Raw genomic sequence first — 19,612 nt, 5'->3', positions numbered from 1 at the left:
GGAGAGAGATAGAGAGTTAGAAACATCAATGAGAGAGGAACATCGATCAGCTGCCTCCTGCACACCCCCAACTGCGGATATGCCCGCAACCAAAGTACATGCCCTTGACTGGAATCAAACCCAGGACCCTTCGGTCTGCAGGCCGACGCTCTATCCACTGAGCCAAACTGGTCAGGGCAGTTTAGTTTTTCTTTATTCAAGTATAGAACACACAAAAGTGCACAAAAATTATGGGCAACTTGCCCAGCTGGTGTTGCTCAGTGGTTGTCAAATTTATCTCTAAATATTTTGTATGTTGTAATACTATTACAAGTGGTAATTGTTCAAATTCTAATTGCTAGTATATAGAAATGAAGTTGATTTTGAATATAGACTTTCATTTTGTAACCTTGCTACACTTATTTGGTAGGATTTTTATAGATTTCTTAGAAAATAAAGTTATATGTGAAAAAGACAGCTTTTACTTATTCCTTTACAATCTGGATACCTGTTATTTTTTTTTACCATAGTGCAAGGGTTAGAACCTCCAGTACCTTGTTGAAGAGCGGTAGTGGGGTGAGACATTCTTACTTTATGGCTAATCATAAAGAGAACGCATTCAGTCTTTCTTCCATAGAGTATGATGCTAACTGTAGGTTTTTCAAAGATGTTCAACATCACTAATCATCAGGGAAATGCAAATCAAAACCATAATGAGAAATAACCTCACTCCTATTAGGATGACTACTGTTATATATATGGTAACAAATGCTAGAGAGGATGTAGAGAAGGCGGCATCCTTGTATATTGTCGATGGAAATATAAACTGGTACAGCCACTATGGAAAACAGCATGGAGATTCCTCAAGAAATCAATAACAGAACTACTATATGATTCAGCAATCCCATTTCTGCATATATATCCAAAGGAAATGAAATCACTATCTTGTAGAGATATCTGTACTCCTATGTTCATTGCAGCATTATTCACAATAGTCAAGGTATTGAAACAATTTAAGTGTCTGTCAATAGATGAATGAATAAAGGAAATGTGATGTATATGTACACACACACACACACACACACACACACACTGAAATATTCAGCCTTTAAAAGGAAGTTCTGCCATTTGTGACAACATGGATGAACTTGGAGGGCATTATGCGTGGCATCACTTTACGTGGAACCTAAAATCAGAGAGTAGAATGGTGGTTGCCAAGAGGTGGGGCTGGAGTGGGGGAAATGAGAGAGGCTAGTGAAAGGGTATAAACTTTCAGTTATGAGGTGAATAAGGTCTAAGAATCTATCATTGAATTTGTTAAGACAGTGGAATTTGAATATTCTCACAAAAAAACAAGGTTAAGATGTAAGGTGATGGATGAGATGGTGGGATCACTTTTGCCATGTATATTTATGTCAAATCATAACATTGTGTACTTTAAATACACTACAATTTCACTTATCAGTTACACCACAATAAAACTAAAGAATGTTTTTTATTCCTTTTATTTGATTTATATATATAGCATATGTCTACAATTTATCACAATATATTTTAAGTAATGTTATACCACTTTGAATAGAGCATATGGATTTTATTTTATCCTCACCTTAGGAGTGAGGATATTTTTTATTTTAGAGAGAGTGGAAGGGAGGGGAAGGAGGGAGAGAGGGAGGAGGAGGGGGAGGAGAGAAAGAGAGAGAGAGAATGAGAGAGTGAGATATAGAGAAAAATTGATGTGACAGAGACACATCAACTGGCTGCCTCCCACACACGCCCCGCCTGGGGTCCAGGATCAGACCTGCAACCCAGGTATGTGCCCTTGACTGGGAATCCAACCCTCCACCCTCTGAGGTGCAGGCTGAATCATCACTGAGCCATGCTGGCCAGGGCTAGAGTATAAGAATTTTAAACTGTATAATACCATTTTACTTTTTCTATCCAGGACCAGAGGAGAGCAGGGTTGGTCAAACCATGGCCAAGCCCAGGAATCAGCCACTCTCAGAACCACAGCCTCAGAGCCCACATCCCTGGACTGAACCTGCCCTCCTTACAAGGACATGGTGGTGACAGCAGACAGTGGGGACTGCAGTACCCCAGGCCTTTCACCCACACAGTGGAATGAACAAAGACTCCCTGTCACTGCCCATACGGAAGCTCTGAGCTGTGATTTGAGGCTCTGTGTTCCTGGGTGCAGCCTGTAGACCCTGAGGGGAGCCATGTGACACCTATGAGTGAAGGGGCCCTGTGACCTCGAGGACCAGACAGGGAAGATGCGTTCAGCTGAAAGGGGCTGGGGATGGGGTTCTTCCTTGGAGCAAACGGGGAGCTCCTCCCCATACATCAGTGACCTGAGCCTCTGGCCTCTGAAAGGGGTGTGGGTCTTCTCTGCTAGAAATCCTCCATGGCTCACTCAGAGTCCGTCCAAGTCCTCCCCGTGGCCCAGAAGGCCCTACGTGTCCGGTCCCCATCACCCCTCTGCCCTCACCTTCTACCTCTCCCTTCATCATGCGGTCCCAGCCACACCAGCCCCCACACTGTTCCTTCCTCATACACCTTAGCCTGAGTTCCACTCCCACTCTCCCACTGGCTCTTACTCCCCCTGGGATGCTCTCCTCTAGGTTTTGGCTCAAATGTCACGAGCTTAGAAAAACTTTGCTGGACCACGCACTCTAGAAATACTCCCCTCCCATTTACTTCTCATCGCAGCCATTACAACACCTGGCAAATTGCTGGCATTTTTGTGCTCTCTGTCCCCATAGAATGTCAGCTCCGGGGGTGGCGGGCCAGGTTCTTTCTCTTTCCACACGGCTCTCTTCCTAACTCCCATTATAGTGCCTGACAGAAGCTGGCGAGAATGAATGTGAAGATGGAAAATAAATGACATGGAATGAGCATTGCTAAGAAAGTCACTTAAAATAGAGTCGGAGCCTAATAGGGAGGCGGGGCCCAGGCACACCCTGTGCCTCAGTTCTCAGAGCTGCTATGAAGGGGCTACCCCGATGCTGAACAACTGCTGTAAGAACACACATGGGCTCGGCCTCCTTCCTGTAGTCTGCCCTCTTCCTGTGCATACTGTGACTGAGCAACCCCTGCTAACCTAGCCAGCTAGGGTTCATTTGCATGAAAGAATTACACTTTGTGGGGTTTGCTTTGTAAACCCCGACTTTCTCTGTTCTTTTCAGGGTGCAGTTTGGGTCGCTACCTAGATCTGCATCTCCGGGGTGGCCGCTCTTTCTGCTCAAACACATGCTTTCTGCCCTTGACTGAGCCTGGGCCTCTCCTTTGGTGAACAAATGACTGAGAGAATGAATAAATAAATGCAAAGGTGTGGCAAGAGGCATAGCTAGACAGGCCCAGGATTCTCCTAGGGAACGTGCTCAGGGGTGACAAGATGGTGACAAAGCCTGTGTCCTACCTCACTAATACGGGGTGGGAGATGGCCCCTGGGAGATGGCCACTTCCCTAACCAAACCAAACATCCTGCTGTCCTGCTGTCCGTCTCACCTACTACTGACAGTTAAGGACGAGGCCTGCCCCACACCAGGCCTCTGGCCCCAGGCAGGCGCTCAAGCCCTCCTGCCCCTTGGGGGACTTTGGCTGCGCCCCGCCCCCCCCCCCCCCATAGATTCTGCATGATCCAGGGAGGCACAGGCCCTCTCAGTGCCCAGCTCACGGGAAACACTGGTCCGGCCCCTGTTATCCTGCTGGCCCCTGCGGGAGGCAAACTTCAGGTCAGGAAGGCTTCTTCAAGGGCCCCACCCGCAGCGGGGTTCTCCTCCAGACGGCCCAGCTTACAGTGGTCCATGCAGTGGTCGGCAACCTCATTAGTCAACAGAGCCAAATACCAACAGTACAACGACTGAAATTTCTTTTGAGAGCCACATTTTTTAAACTTAAACTATATAGGTAGGTACATGGTTATTCACTTAATTAGGGTACTCCTAAGGCTTAGGAAGAGCCACACTCAAGGGGCCAAAGAGCCGCATGTGGCTCGCGAGCCGGGGTTTGCCAACCAGGACATCTCATCTGCATCCACGCGCTTTCCCGGTTCCCACCACCGAGGGGCGCGCGAGAGGGGAGTCCCTTCCGGGGAGCTATCCCCGCGAGGATCGGAGGTAGGACAGGCAGCTCCGGAGCCACCTGGGGGGAGGCTGCGCCCGTCCTTTTCTCGCCTCCAGCTCCACCCCCGGGTCCCCGCACGTCACGTCCAGCCGGGCTGGCGATTGGCTGAGAGACTGCTTCCCAGCTGTGGGGGCGGGGCCGGGGCCGTGCTGGGCGGTGATTGGCCTCCGGAGGCGGAGGCTGGAAGCCCTTCCAGGGCTCGGACCGGCTGCCGCTGGACCCGGGTCCGGGCCCCTGTGCCCCCGCCGGTCCCCTGGCCCTCGGTCTGGGCCGCGAGGTGGCGGCAGCGCCGGAGCTGAGGGTGAGGCGCGTGGCGTGGCGTGGCCTCTCAGATGTCGGATTTGCTCCGAGTTGGACCGCTCGCCCACCGACTGTCCGATCTCGGCCTACGTGGCGCCGGGTCAGCGGCGAGGATCGGTGCCGCTGGCCTGTGGCCCGGGTCCGAGACCGGGCGAACGGGTGACGGGCTGTCTCCACGTGAGCCCCGCAGCCTGGGCTCCCGTCCCTCCGTCGCCCGCCTGGAGCGGCGCGCGGGGCACCGCAGCTTCGGTCCGCAGAGGCCAGCACCTGAGGACCCGGAGGGCCTCCGCGCAGGTTGGGTGCGTCTGCCTGGGAAGCAGGGCGTCAGGCCTTCGGGGCGGGCCTCGCTGCTGTGACTGCCCGGGCGCTGCCGGGTGCCGGTGCTCTCCGAGCCTCGGGCCGGTGACGAGTGGGATGTTGGGGTGGACTGTGTGCCCTGGTCTGAGCGCCTCCTGGGCCCTGTGTGCCTGTGCACCTGGTGTGCACCTCCTGCGCCCGGGGCATTTGTGTCCGAGGGAGCCCTCGGAGCGGGTGTCTCCACCCCAGGGTGTGAGGTCTCCAGCAGCTTGTGACTCCGGGCCCAGGATGTGATGTCGCTGAACTGGCTGGGGGGGGGGGGGGGGGCTTCACCCTCAGGCATCCAGGCTCTGAGCTGTTTGGGGGTCTGTGTCCGGGTGCGGGTTCTCTGGTCTGTCTGGGGACCCTGGCGTAAGGGCCTGGCGTAAGGTGTCAGTTATTTGAACTTCCGTCCTTCTGTTTGCGCGGTCCTTGAATTAAGTTGGGGGGTGTCTGCTGCTTGGGAGTCTGTTCTAGGAAGCGCAGGGTCGCAGTTTAGTTTCCTGGGCTGAGGACTTTGGTCTTTCGGGGCGGATTGTCTCAGTGCGCATGGTCTCTGCTCTGCTGGGGAGTCTGTGCCTCCCGTGGTGAGCTCTTGGACAGGTTTTTGGCGTCTGCTCTGGTTGTGTTCAGTGAGCTGTATTTGGTGTCCCTGGGTCTGGGAGTGTGTGGCTCTGCTAAGTCTGTTCTCTTTGGTTGTGAGGTCTCCGTCCAGGAACTGGGGGCGTTGGCACCTGGCAGGGATGATCCCGAAGCCTGGAGCCCCAAGTCCTGGTTGCGTGTCCTTGGGCGCGTCACTTGTGTCCTCCAGCCTCCATATGGATCATAATCAGTACAATGAGGCCGGTGCCCATACCAGAGGGTCCTGTCCATCCTAGCAGTGTGTGTCAAGAGCCCGGGGCGCAGTCCGTCTTCTGAGCACGGGCTATGTGTTCCAGGAGTTGGGGGTACAACGGCGCAATAATTGGCAAAGTCTCTGATTTCATGGAGTTGTCGGTAAACCTGTCACATCGGTGAGAGTGAGCAGTGTTAAGGAGCAAGATAAGGCCAGGTGAGGGGGAAGAGTGTTTTATTCCGGGTGGTCGGGGAAGGTCTCCTGGAAAGGTGGTGCTGGAGCAGAGACCGGGAGGGAGGGAGGCAGAGCCGTAGATGGCCTTCGGGAAAAGCATGCCAGGCACAAGGAGCAGCAAGTGCAACAGTGCTGAGGGGGACATGCACGCGGCCTGCTCCTGGAGGTCCAGGAGTCCCGTGGCCCTGGTAAAGTGCCCCGCGCTGGGATTGACACACAGCGCGCATGGGAGGTGCCTGGAGTTGCGATCTCTGTTTCTCCTCCGGCCCGTGAGGGGGTTGGGGTCGCGCTCATCTTCCAGACGAAGGACCTGAGGCTCCAGGAAGTAGCCTGTGAGCTTGCCCTCCTGCTCACACCTGAAATGGCTAAAAGAGGAGTGAAACTTTCAACTCCATCATGAGAGGCAGAGGGCTTCAGCGTCGGAGCTTCAGGGAGAACACCGTCCACTCTGAAGGTCAGCCAAGCGGCCGATGCGATGATAGTGCAGGAATCACGCCCAGGATGACATTTTCCGCTGGATGGAGGGAGGATGTTGTGAATGAGAGAGGACCTGAGCAGAGGAGAGGGGCAGGAAAGGGAAGCTGGAGACCAGTGAGAAAAAAGTCAGGCTTCGTAGTGTTGCCATGCTTGGGCCCGATTCACCTGAATTACCTGATGGCCCTAAATGTGCTCACCTTTTGCGCTTCCCTCCCCTTTGTCTCGCGTCCCTTCCCTTTTGTGCCAGAGCAGTTCTGTCCTGCAGCTACCATATCAGGTGCAGCAGAGCAAGGAAGCAAGTTGGGGGTCAGACCCCAGCACGGGGAGGAGGCGTCCACACTGGGGGACAGGCTGCAGGGGTGAGAGAGCCCCAGGCGGCCGGGAGGCTGTCCCCCAGGGTTGGGTGCTGGAAGGCTAGCTGGCTCAGGGATGCAGTGCTGAGGGGTTGCGGCGGTCGAGAGCAGGGGAAGGTTCAGCACCGCGTGTGAGGAGGGCTCTCTGTGGGGAAGGGCTGGCTTACGTACATTGGGACCCATCAGCTGGGGAAATGTACAGGGCGATGGGAGCCAGGACTCTCGCTTGAGAAAGGGGAGTTCCCAATGGGGCAAGAGGCAAACCAAACAAACTCGGAGGTGGTATGCTGAAGTCAGAGGCCTCCATGTGAACTCATGGCTTTAGTATGTGTCCACGAGAATGCGTGGGAAGGGTGACAGAGATGCGTATGTTTGTGTGTGTGCGATTGTGTACATGCGTATGTCCCAGTACTGCTGGATCCAGCAGCATTGCAATGGCACTAGTACACCTAGCCCCCAGGTCCTGGCTTCTAAATACCATTCGCCACTCAAGGATTGGCGCCGGCGCTTCGGGAGGGCGAGGAGGACAGAATCCGGCTCAACTTCTGGTGTCAATACTAAGAGTAAGTTCAGGGAATGATTGGAGTATCAGAGGGCACAGAACATGGCTGGAGGGATGCCCACTTGACGGGGGGGTGGGAGGGACGACAATGTTTTTCAGCTTTGACATATCAACGTGTAACACATGTACGTTTAGAGTGTACAGCGCGATGATTTGATACACATTTATATCATGAAGTGATGGCCACAGTAAGGTGTGTTAGCATCTCCATCCCCTCACATAATTACCATTTTGTGTGTGTGACGATAACATGTAAGATCCACTTGCTCAGCTACTTTCAATAAAGAACACAGTGTTGCTAATTAGAGTCATCGCGGGGTACATCAGATCCCCATGACTTATCTCATAGCTAGAATTTGGAAAATTTGCTCAACATTTCCCCCATGCCCTGACAACCACCATTCTAATCTGTATTTCTATGAGTTTGGTTTTTGAGTTTCCACATATGCAAGAACATCCAGTATTTGTCTTTCTCTAAGTTACTTCACTCAGCATAATCCCGACAAGTCCACCTGTAGTTGCAAAAAGCGGGATTTCCCTCTATTTTATGGTCGGATAAGGCCGTGTGTGTGTGTGTGTGTGTGTGTGTGTGTGTGTGTGTGTGCCACTGCCATGGATGCCCAGGGTGGCTCTGTACGAGTCGTGGCTCTTGGCTCCTGGAACGGGGCCTTCTCTGTGAGAACAAGCCCTCTCCAGGCTAGGCCACCAGAGGAAGGGACCAGGCTGGGTCCCTTAGCTGCTGGAGAAGCTGTCTGGTTTGGGACTGCAGCTGAGATCAGGGAAAGGACAGCTGAGAGCAGGAGAGGGAGAGAGATCTCCTCAGGTCAGGGTCCGTGTCTCATAGTTGAAGGAAAGACATTTGCCCAAGTGCCGGTGGCTCTAGGCTTGTGGGAATGGAGTTGGGTGCAGGAAAGGACCAGAGGCTGAGAGGGTAGGGATAATGCGTCCTATAATCTCACTTCATGGGTCTTGCATGGTCCCGGAGAAAAGCCTGTGCCATTGTGGCGTCTAAAATGTCATCTCCTGTGCCTGCCTCCACCCACCGGCCATGAAAGAATGGATTGGAGGTACAGTGCACCCTTCGGGGAGGAAGGCCAGTGGGGTTGTGAGTTCGTCTCAAAGGTCCCCTGCCCTGCCCTTGGCTCTCGTGTTCACTATGTTCTCTGCCTCTGAGGTTTCCGGTTGGTCTCCTCAGCCGTGTGTCTCACCGGAAAGAGTCAGCGCATTAGAGACCGGCTGGCTACCAAAGGATTTAATAATGTTCCTGAGAGTTTCCTGGCAGAGATTAAAATCACTGTTCCTAGGGCACTGTGGTGGCCACACAAAGTGGGATTCCCTGGGTGTGGATCACAGGGGGCGCATTTTTCACTTCCTGGGTTCCCACGTATGTGGACAACTCGTCTGGGAACTAGTGGGACAGGGCAACGGTCTTGTTCCTGCTGCCAGGCTGCCCTGTCCATTGTGAGGATGTAGAAGTGACCACCGTCTGGCCTTCTGCGATGCACAGACCCAAGGCAGCACATTCAGGCCAGAGGCTGCCGTGCTGTCGGCTGGGCTGAGGAGGCTCTCAGAGCGTCATTTCCACCAAGTGTCCTGGTCCCAGTGCTGTCAAGCTCCCACCTAAAGGATTTCCGTTGCAGTCAGCTGCCTATTTACTGTGCCGTCCCATGCTCCAAAATCAGTCTGTGTTCCATGTGAGCTGTAAAGCGAAATCCTCTGCAGTGGCCACTGGATCTTAGCCTTGATGCCACAAACCCGCAACACAGTGAGTTTCCCACAATGCCTCCAGGCCCGCGGCTCCTCACGTACTGCTGGGCGACACTGAGCAGGGCGTTACCATGGCCGGTCATTTTGCATCCCATGTCATATCTGGATGCATGAATGCACTGCTTTTCTAAAACCCTGCGTGTAAGCCATCAGTGTTTGAGGTCTCGGGGTGTATTACCCTATTTAACACGCAGAAGGATCCAGGAGGTAGGGCTCCTTACACTCCCCATTGTGCAGCTTGGAAACACAGGGACAGGAAAGGGAGGATGAATGGTGCTGGGCTTTCCTTCTTCTTTCACCACCATGTGTTGCAGTCGAGGTTCATCGGGCTCTTTGGGAACCTTCTTCACCTTCCTGTCCAGACCCAAGGGCTGCCTGGAGCTTTGAGCAGGGACTAGGCCTTCATGGATCGACTCCAGGACGCAGCTCAGCGTTGATTTCTGCATCTTCCCCGATGGCCTCAGAAGAGTCTTCCCGGGAAGTCACGGCAGCCTGTCCTCCTTCCCTCCCAGAACTGCCCATGGGGCCTCGGTGACGGGAACCCCAGTCCTGGCTCCACCTGCCCTGCCCCTCTACCAGAGGCTGCTCCAGCAGCGGCACCAAGGTGAGGACACCCTACAAGAGAGGCCCTGGGAAAGGTCAGCGACCCCTCAGAGCAAAAGCATTTCTGGGACGCCTGAGACGGAGACATGTTGGTCCCGTGGCCCCTTATCGGGTCAGAGGGAAACCGGAGTCTCTTCCTCAGGTGGGAGAGATCAGAACCGATTTAGGTGTGAATGTCGGTACTGCCAGAGCCACGGGCCGCATGTGGGTGGGATGCCTGCGGGGAGGAAGGGGGCCCCACTGCCTCCTGCGGGGAAAGCCTCCTACAGGACCTGTGGGCTTGAGGTGCAGCCTGGTCCCTATCGGTCCTGGCCTTTTCTGGGGGGAGTGGGACCGCCCTGCGGCGCTCCGAGGCCGGGAGGCGCCCAGCAGTGGTCCTCAGCTCCTGTGTCATGGCTCCGTAACGCATGCAGTCACTTTGACACCCGGTCTCTGTGTCCTCCCTGCGCTGCTCTCCTTGGACAGGAAGGCTCTCTGCAGTGCGAATGCCCCACGATGCCCAGGTGCTTCTTGCCATTGCATTCACTGCCTCCGGGCAGCAGCCCAGTGAGTGCTCCCATGCACGTGTGCTAATATGAGGTTGCTTTCACGCATCTCTCTTCAGTAAATGGGGATGGGAAAATGGACAGGTACATGCAAAAAAAAAACTAGACCACCAACTTACACAGGCACTAGAATAAACTCAAAATGGATAAAGGACTTCAGTGTAGTCGTGAAACCATAAAAATCCTAGAAGAAAGCAATGGCAGCAATCCTGTCAGACACTTCACTTAGCAATATTTTCACTGATACAACCCCTAGGGCAAGAGAAACATGGGAAAACATAAACAAGTGGGACTGCATCTAAATAATAAGCTTCTGCACAGCAAAGGAAACCAGGATCAAAATCAAATGGGAACACACTGTAAGGGAGAACATACTTGCCAATGATACATTGGATAAGGGGCTAATTTCCAAAATATATCAAGTTCTCATACAGTCAACAAAAGGAAGACAAAAGAGTCCAACCACAAAATGGGAAGAGCACCTAAAGGGACACTTCTCCAAAGAGAACATAGAAATGGCCTAGAGACATATGAAAAAATGTTCAGCATCACTAATCAGCAGAGAGATGCCAATTAAAACGACCATGAGATACCACCTCACACCTACCAGATTGGCTACCATCAGTAAATCAACAGACGACAAGTGCTGGTGAGGATGTGGAGAAACAGAAACCCTGGTACAAGCTCTGCAGAAAACAGTGTGGCGTTTCCTCAAAAAATTAAAAATGGAACTTCTATTGGACCCAGTGATCCTCTTCTACAAACATATGCTAAGAAGCCTGAAACACCAGTCAGGAAGGATATATGCACCCCTGTGTTCCTAGCAGCACAATTTACAATAACTAAGATCTGGAAACAGCCCAAGTGCCCACCAGTAGATAAATGGATAAAAAAGCTGTGGTACATTTACACCGTGGAATACTACGCAGTAGTATAAAAGAAGGGTCTCTTACCCTTTGAGACAGCATGGAGGGACCTGGAGAGCATTATGCTGAGTGAAATAAGCCAGTCAGAGAAAGACAGGTATCACAGGCTCCCATTCATATGAGGCATCTAATGAACAGGATAAAGTGACCAACAAAATAGATCCAGAGACATGGAAGCATGTAGCAGACTGAGGATCCTCAGAGGGAAGGAGGGGGGAGAGATCAATCAAAGAACTAATAAACTCTGCATAAACCATGGACACAGACAATAGTGGGGTGAAGGCCTGGGGAGGGGCAGGAGTGGACAGGGGGCTCCATGGGGAATAAAGGGGCCTTCTGTAATACTTTCAACGATAAAGACACATTTTAAAAACAAGAAAGTGTGGAAGGGGGGTGTGGAATGGGAACGTGGGGGTGCACCATTGTGGTCTTTGCCACAATGAATAGGACCCCAATGCAGGCAGATGTTCACTGCTCCCTCTCACTGAGTCGCACTCCCCTAGGACAGTGGTTCTCAACCTTCCTAATGCCGCGACCCTGTAATACAGTTCCTCATGTTGTGGTGACCCCCCATTTCATTGTTACACATTGAACATAGTTAAAGCATAGTGATTAATCACAGAAACAATCTGTAATTATATGTGTTTTCCGATGGTCTTAGGCGACCCCTGTGAAAGGGTCGTTCGACCCCCAAAGGGGTCGTCGCTACCCACAGGCTGAGAACCGCTGCCCTAGGAGGAGTTTCTGATGGATAACTTCCTCCTGGCACCCAATAAAGATACGAATTAGGGGAGAACCAAGATGGCGGCATAGGTTAACGCCGGAGTTTGCTGCTTTGAACAACTACTTCAAAAGTGAAATCAAAAAACGGAAGGGACATCACCCAGAACCACAGGAACGCTGGCTGAGTGGAAGTCCTACAACTAGGAGGGAAGAGAAACGCATACGGACACTCAGAGGAGGCGCAGTGCTGAAGTCAAATTCTGAGGTGCGGAGTGCGCGGAGCAGGCTGGCGGCGGAGGGCGCAGTTGGTGTTTTCAATCTGGAGGGAGTCCCAGACTCTGAGCTCCAGATACAGGCGAGTCTTTAGGGACCCAGACTCAAACGGGAGAAGCGGGACTGTCTGGCTTCAGTCAGAGCGAGTGCAGCTTTCTCTCCGAGCTTTGCAGCGGGTGCTGGGACTCAGAGAGGCAGAGCCCCTGGGGACAGGACTGAGAGCCGCCATAACTGCTCTCTCCGGCCCACCCTATTGATCCTGTGCGACCCGCTCCGCCCAAGCCCTGCACAGAGGCATTTGCCGGATAGCCTCAGGCAAAGGCTAGATTAGCACCTCCCTAGAGGACAGAAGTTCTCTCACTGCTGACACAGCTGATTCTCATAGCCACTTGGCCTGGAGGTCAAACCCTCCCTGGAATTAGCTACAACAATCAGGATTTATCTATAAGACTGCGAACAAAGACCACTAGGGGGTGCACCAAGGAAGCATAACAAAATGCGGAGACAAAGAAACAGGAAAAAATTGTCAATGGAAGATATAGAGTTCAGAACCACACTTTTAAGGTCTCTCAAGAACTGTTTAGAAGCTGCCGATAAACTTAATGAGATCTACACGAAAACTAATAAGACCCTCGATCTTATATTGGGGAACCAACTAGAAATTAAGCATACACGGACTGAAATAACGAATATTATACAGACGCCCGACAGCAGACCAGAGGAGCGCAAGAATCAAGTCAATGATTTGAAATGCGAGGAAGCAAAAAACATCCAACCGGAAAAGCAAAATGAAAAAGAATCCAAAAATGCGAGGATAGTGTAAGGAGCCTCTGGGACAGCTTCAAGCGTACCAACATCAGAATTATAGGGGTGCCAGAAGATGAGAGAGAGCAAGATATTGAAAACCTATTTGAAGAAATAATGACAGAAAACTTCCCCCACCTGGTGAAAGAAATGGACTTACAGGTCCAAGAAGCGCAGAGAACCCCAAACAAAAGGAATCCAAAGAGGACCACACCAAGACACATCATAATTAAAATGCCAAGAGCAAAAGATAAAGAGAGAATCTTAAAAACAGCAAGAGAAAGAAACTCAGTTACCTACAAGGGAATACCCATACGACTGTCAGCTGATTTCTCAACAGAAACTTTGCAGGCCAGAAGGGAGTGGCAAGAAATATTCAAAGTGATGAATACCAAGAACCTACAACCAAGATTACTTTATCCAGCAAAGCTATCATTCAGAATTGAAGGTCAGATAAAGAGCTTCACAGATGCCGAAACCGGTTTGGCTCAGTGGATAGAGCGTTGGCCTGCGGACTGAAAGGTCCCAGGTTCGATTCCGGTCAAGGGCATGTACCTGGGTTGCGAGCACATCCCCAGTAGGAGGTGTGCAGGAGGCAGCTGATCGATGTTTCTCTCTCATCGATGTTTCTAACTCTCTATCTCTCTCCCTTCCTCTCTGTAAAAAATCAATAAAATATATTAAAAAAAAAAAAAAAAAAAAAAAAGAGCTTCACAGATAAGGAAAAGCTAAAGGAGTTCATCACCACCAAACCAGGATTATATGAAATGCTGAAAGGTATCCTTTAAGAAGAGGAAGAGGAAGAAAAAGGTAAAGATACAAATTATGAACAACAAATATGCATCTATCAACAAGTGAATCTAAGAATCAAGTGAATAAATAATCTGATGAACAGAATGAACTGTTGATTATAATAGAATCAGGGACATAGAAAGGGAATGGACTGACTATTCTTGGGGGGGAAAGGGGTGTGGGAGATGTGGGAAGAGACTGGACAAAAATCGGGCACCTATGGATGAGGACAGGGGGTGGGGAGTGAGGGCGGAGGGTGGGGCGGGAACTGGGAGGAGGGGAGTTATGGGGGGGAAAAAAAGGAACAAATGTAATAATCTGAACAATAAAGATTTAATTTAAAAAAAAAGAGAAAGAACAAAAAAAAAAAAGATACGAATTAAAGGAAACTAAGTTTAGCATTGAGATTTCCTCACCCACCGTGGCCTGTTCTCTGTCAGATCTGGGACCACCACATTCCAGTCCCCGAGCAGCAGATCCCAGTTTATCACCAGGAGCAGATTGGGATGGAGCGGAGGGAGGGCCCAGAGAACACGCACGTCACTCTTGGGGACCCTGCAGCAGGACCAGCCTCCGATCCTCTGGGCAGAGGCAAAGGAAGAGTGTCCTGCAGGGCAGGGAGAGCTGGAGCAGAGGGCGTGCCCACAGGAGGGCCCTGCGGGTGGTGCTGGTGCCCCTGGCCTCAGGCTCCGGGCCAGGCCTTCTGCCTGGTGTCCCGGAGGGGAGCGGGAACAGCAGTTTCCTGCTGCTGCAACAGAGGCTGCACGTCATAGAGTTACTAAGGGTCGGGATTTGGGCAGGATGCATTTCATTTCGGGAGGCACGAGTGATTAAATCTCGCCCCCACCCTGAACCTGATCCTGTCTAGCGAGGAAGTGACCGTGTTCCACTGGAGTGAAAATGAATTCTGCATTCTCTCCCTGTGCTTTCAGGTGGGCCCAGAGCTGTGTTGCTGCACACACGTCCGCGTCTGCAGACAGAAGTGGCTTGAGAACAGGTGCGTTTATTAGATTCTGAAGCTATGGCCGCAGCAGAGAGCGTGGGAGCTCCCTGGAGCCCGGCAAGCTGGTCCCACAGCCCCGGGGAGAAGGTCAGTGAGGCAGGGCGTGTCCCTCTTGAAACACAAGGGCCTGACTTCAGCCTGGTCATGTTGGGGGGGGGGCGGTGTGAGCAGGGGAACGTGGCATTTCGCTGTCATGGGTTCCTTACTAGGTGTCGCACCATATGCTCCATGCTTCCGCATGTCAGCTGACTCCCTCTTTCCCACAGACCCACCCTGGAGCAAGATTCCCGTCCCCGATGTGAGGTGGCGCGCAGACTACAGAGAAGGCGGGGTCCGTGCCCAGAGGTCAGACCGGGATGGCCTCACTCCAGCAGCCACATCAGGTCAGTCCTGCCAACCACAATCCACCGTGTGCCCTGGAGACGGCTTCCGTAGTATCCCCTTGCCTCGCCCCTGCGTGCTAGGCGGGCTGTTGGCAGGGGGAGGAGGAGGAATGGCAGTGCCAGTCCCTGCCCTGGGCAATGAGCCTTTTCTCGGGGAGAGGGATCTGACACCCATGCATGTGGTGGAGAGCGCCTCGAGCGCCCCTGTGAGGCTTGTGGGGCAGGAGAAGAGCGGGGTGAGCAGGAACAGGGTTGGGTGAGGTGGCATGGGGCTTGCTGCGGGTGGTGCTACCGGCCCACCTCTCTACATGAGGGCGCACAGAGAAGGGGTCAGCAGGGGTAACGGGGAGTCAGCGGCCCCCCCCTGTCTCCCCACCTAAAGGCCTTGTCCTCACGCCCACGTGTGGGGTACAGCAGGAGACCCGGGGCCCCCTGTGAGACGGGATACGGTCCCCAGTTACAGACTAGGGGCCAGAATCCAGTGATGTGCACACACGTCCAGCATGTCAGGTTCCAGGCCAGACATCAGAGGCGCCAGGAGGCAGGGAAATATTGGGAGAGAGTGGGGGTAGCGTAACCACGAGTCAGTGTTTTCCAAATGCCAGAAATGGTCCATTTAGACAGAAATTAGCTGGCCGCTGGCCTGGGCCCGGAGGTGGTCGTGGAGATGGACTGCGAACAGGAACACGGGGTCTCTTTGGGGCGATAGAAAGATTCTCAAACTGGAGTGTGGTGACGGTGGCAGAACCCTTTAAATTTCCTACCAGTCCCTGCTGTGCACCCTAACTGCACATTACACCTCGGTACGGGTAATTGCGAAATGCACTGCGAATGCCCCAGCCATGGAGGCCAAGCTGTGCCATCGCTTTCATGACGCCAACGACTCCCCTGCCTCTTATGTGTTCTGTGTTCTGGGTCCACCATCCCTGTCTCCTGCAGTGTCCTCCATGCTCCACCAGAGGGAGGCACTGTGCAAAGGCCAGGAGGAGAGCTGGTGAGTGTGCAGGCCGCCTGTCTGCCTGTGTGTCCCTGAGTGTTCCTGCGCAGGCGCCCTTCAGGTGGACATAATGGTCGACTCATAATTCCACCGCCCAGGGCCGGCTCCCATAATCCACCCCGCGTCTGCAATTCCACTTCGGGTTGCCTGTTCTTCACGCCTCCCACAGACCCAGCTGCAGTTTCCCTGGCAACCAAGCTGGGCCCTTAGCTTCAGCCTCTAATCACAGGAAGGCACACAGAGTGGGGAGGGGTGTTGTCCCCGTCACAGAGCGCCCTCCCCAGCTCGGGACCCAGTGGGGATGCGCAGCAGAGCCGTAACCAAGACGACAGAGTGCAGCTGCCTTTCCAGCAGCCAGCCTTCTCCCTCCTCTCCGCCTGCCTGGTGTCAGGCAGCCAAGGGCAGGTGTGGCGTAAACACACGCCTCACTCCCAGCAATTGTTCTGAGTGTGAGTATAGGGTAAAGGAAGTATTTCATAGACAGCTCTCAAAAGGCAAGACACATCACAGCGGATTAGCAAACCTGGCTGTAAGTCCAGGATGGCATTTGAAAGCAGCACAGGTGGGGCACTGCGGTGCTTAGGCTTCCCCACCACAGGGTGCCTCCACTGCCCGGGAGCCTCTTTAAAAGAGCGGGCCCTGGGCACCCCCTCCCCCCGCCCAGAGGCTGAGTCAGTAGGTCTGCATGTGGCCCCTGCAGGAGCCTCACTGAGTCCTTCTCCCGTGAAAGCCTGGATTGCTGTCCTGGAAACACCTGCTGGGGTCCAGCCGCGGGGGTCCAGGGGTTCCCAAAGGTGTGGACGGAGTTGGAGAAGAATGTTTTACATGGAGACAGCGTTCAGAGCTCTCTAGCTCTCTTTAGTCTCCGTGGATCTTCCTGCACCTGGCTGAGGCCACAGAGAAAGATCCCAAGGCAAACAGCCTTTATTTTATAGTCAGAGGTAAACAAGGTAGTGGTTACCATAGTTACACTGTCCTTGTGATTTTCACTTGTTTTGACCATAGTTACACTGTCCTTGTGAGTTTCACTTGTTTTGGCCACTTGCTGCACCTCCCTCAGCCCATCAGCTTCCCAGATCAGATCTAGGGAGCGTCATAAGGTCAGGCCTCATTATGCTAAGAGGACTGTGCTTCTAAGCTGGGACTTGTTTGTGACTTTGCCGACAGGTCAGTCCGAGGAGGCTGAATCGTATATCGGCTCCGCACAACAGCCATCCTTACGGAGGAAGCCTAGCCCTGGGCATGGGAGACTTCCTTCCAAAGGAAGCGGGCTCTCCTCATGACCTGCCGCGCTGGCTGACAGCTCACTGGGGATGAGGGGGGGAAGCCACGTGCCCAGGTAACTGTGCTAAAGCCGGCATTGTCCTTGCTCTCCTCCGTGGTCCTGGAACCAAAAGTGTGAAGTTGAAACCTTGCCTTCGCTAACCGATCTTACTGCTTTTCATTTCCTTTCACGATCCCGTGTGCTTAGTTACTTTAAAAGTTTGTGAGACCGTGTACAGAGGCCGTCATGGGGCAGAGCACAGGAGTTCTGTGGGAAGTACAGCGAGCTGAGATTTTATCCGTCCATGCGAAAGACCAGCTGTCATGCTTCTCCGTGACATTCGCTCAGGGGCATTTTCACTTTTTTTTTTTTTATCGTTGTTGTTATTGATTTCAGAGAGGAAGGGAGACGGAGAGATAAAAACATCAACCATGAGAGAGAATCATTGATCAGCTGCCTCCTGCATGCCCACTACTGGGCATTGAGCCCGCAACCAGGCATGTACCCTTGACTGGAATCGAACCCAGGACCCTTTAGTCTGTAGGCCAACACTCTATCGATTGAGCCAAACCGACTAGGGCAATCAGGGGTTTTTTTGTGTGTATTTTTTTTTAATAAAAGGAATAAAAGGCAAAATGTGCTGAAGAATTTTACTTGCACTTTTTACTTGTAACAGCAACAGAAAAAGTGTAAGTTGTTCAGAGATAAAAACACAGACGTACCAGGACTTAGAAGTGGGATTGTAAAGTGTTGGGGTCCAGCCCCAGCAGTCCAGGGGTTCCCAAAGGTGTGGACGGAGTTGGAGAAGAAGGAATGACAGGGAGACTTTCAGTTGATCAGCATAGCCAGGTTCTCTAGCCAGGTTCTCCAGCCAGGTTCTCCATTTTCACTTTTTATGATCATGTGTTTTCACATTTATGCATGCTCTCCGGGACAGACCATATAGGCCAGGATGTTTATGATGAAAACAAAGAGTGAGCCAACCCATGTTTCGTGCACAGCCGTGGACACTTGCCACAGCAAACATTCTCCTCCAGCCACGATGGGCACTGCTGCTATGGCCTGATCCCTGGAGTTCAAACAGCATCTGTGGAGTTCCTGTAGGAGGTGAGCATCCCAGTGGGTCGGGACTATTACAGGGTGCAGGTTCCCCTTGGACTTCCTGTAGCGGGCCCAGCCAAACCAGGACATAGGCGCCATCAGTGACTGGGAAGAGGGAGCCCTCACATGGGGAATTTACCAACATCCGTGGGAACATGAAGATCATGGTTTAGTCTTTTCCAGAGCAGGGCCAGGGGAGGCAGGGGGTAGTGGAGGTCACACCGAGCGGCATTCCTAGGATTTTGGTTTAAGGACATGGGTAGATGGCAGAGCCCGCCCATGAGACAGGGCACATAGGTTTTGGGTCCCCTGGAGAATTGCAGGGCTTGTGTGACATCTGAGGGGAGGAGCCCACAGGTCTCGGCCTGAAGGGGCTCTGCGGTGCAGCTGAGATTGCTTAGGTAGACCTGGTGATGCAGCAAGCCGTCAGCACACAAGGGGATACAGATGAGAACCAATCAGGTGGGAGAGATAAGAGAAAGGAGGGCGTTGAGAGAATGCAAAGTGCTGACTGTGTCCGAGACAGCATTGGGTACTTTGTTTGCCAACATGGAGCTCTTTGGAGAGGTTCGCAAGGGAACATCCCCTGGATGGGGGACACGGAGGAGGATCGAGAGGTGACCAAACAAACAGGCTACTGGAGTCTACACTCCCAAGAAGCTTGGTTTCCAAGGAACCCAGACATGGGCATTGGAAGCACAGGTGGGTGCACTCCGGGTGTGCCCTTTGAGGGTCTGTCCCCCATAACAAGGGGCAAAATCACAGGACGCAGGTACCAGGAACCCTGAGCGCCCTGAGGCCGTGGTGTGGATGACAGAGTCAAGGAGACACTGGATGAGCTCAGGGGGGATGCTTGAAGGTGAGGAGTGCACAGCAGGGGTTTCATGCAGCCCTGGGTCTGCAGGAAGACACCATCCTCACTCCCGCTCCCGTTCTTACATCTGAGACCCGTGCAGCTATGTGTGGGGAGTTACAGCAGCTTCCAAGTCAAAGGCCGCAATCCGTGGTATCGGGGAGAACACGATTGAGTTAACCCCGGAAAGGGGAGAGAATTGGACATTTGGGCAAAGGTGGCTTAAGAGGGAAGGTGAGTTGTACGGGAGGACCAGACAGCAGTCCTGTATGAGGGCAGTGGGTGCAAGGGGCTTGAGATTGGGGTGACGGCAGGAGCTGGTCATGGGCACTTGAATGGCCACCAAGTTCAGACAAAATGTCTCTGCAGACACTTCT

General features: G+C 52.7%; 1 protein-coding gene across 1 annotated transcript; it reads left to right on the top strand.

Annotated features, from left to right (window-relative positions):
- Positions 1-4,258: 4,258 nt before the first annotated feature.
- LOC132224287 (uncharacterized) lies at positions 4,259-19,108 on the top strand. The gene is made up of 5 exons (XM_059679405.1): positions 4,259-4,703; positions 14,567-14,631; positions 14,904-15,020; positions 18,283-18,388; positions 18,938-19,108. Exons 1-4 carry the CDS (start codon positions 4,437-4,439, stop codon positions 18,383-18,385), a joined length of 552 nt encoding a protein of 183 aa, XP_059535388.1. The 5' UTR covers positions 4,259-4,436; the 3' UTR covers positions 18,386-18,388; positions 18,938-19,108.
- The last annotated feature ends 504 nt before the right edge of the window (positions 19,109-19,612 follow it).

Source organism: Myotis daubentonii, chromosome X (genome assembly GCF_963259705.1).
Source record: "Myotis daubentonii chromosome X, mMyoDau2.1, whole genome shotgun sequence".
Classification (NCBI taxonomy): domain Eukaryota; kingdom Metazoa; phylum Chordata; class Mammalia; order Chiroptera; family Vespertilionidae; genus Myotis; species Myotis daubentonii.
Note: the sequence above shows the minus strand (reverse complement) of the source record. Positions and strands in the feature narration are given on the sequence as shown.

Excerpts from the sequence above, each read along its gene's own strand:
- LOC132224287 (XM_059679405.1), top strand. The coding sequence starts at position 4,437 with ATGTCGGATTTGCTCCGAGTTGGACCGCTCGCCCACCGACTGTCCGAT. Across the intron at positions 4,704-14,566 it reads AGGGCCTCCGCGCAGGTTGG|GTGGGCCCAGAGCTGTGTTG; the intron begins GTGCGTCTGCCT and ends CTGTGCTTTCAG. Across the intron at positions 15,021-18,282 it reads CACTCCAGCAGCCACATCAG|CCGTGGACACTTGCCACAGC; the intron begins GTCAGTCCTGCC and ends TTTCGTGCACAG.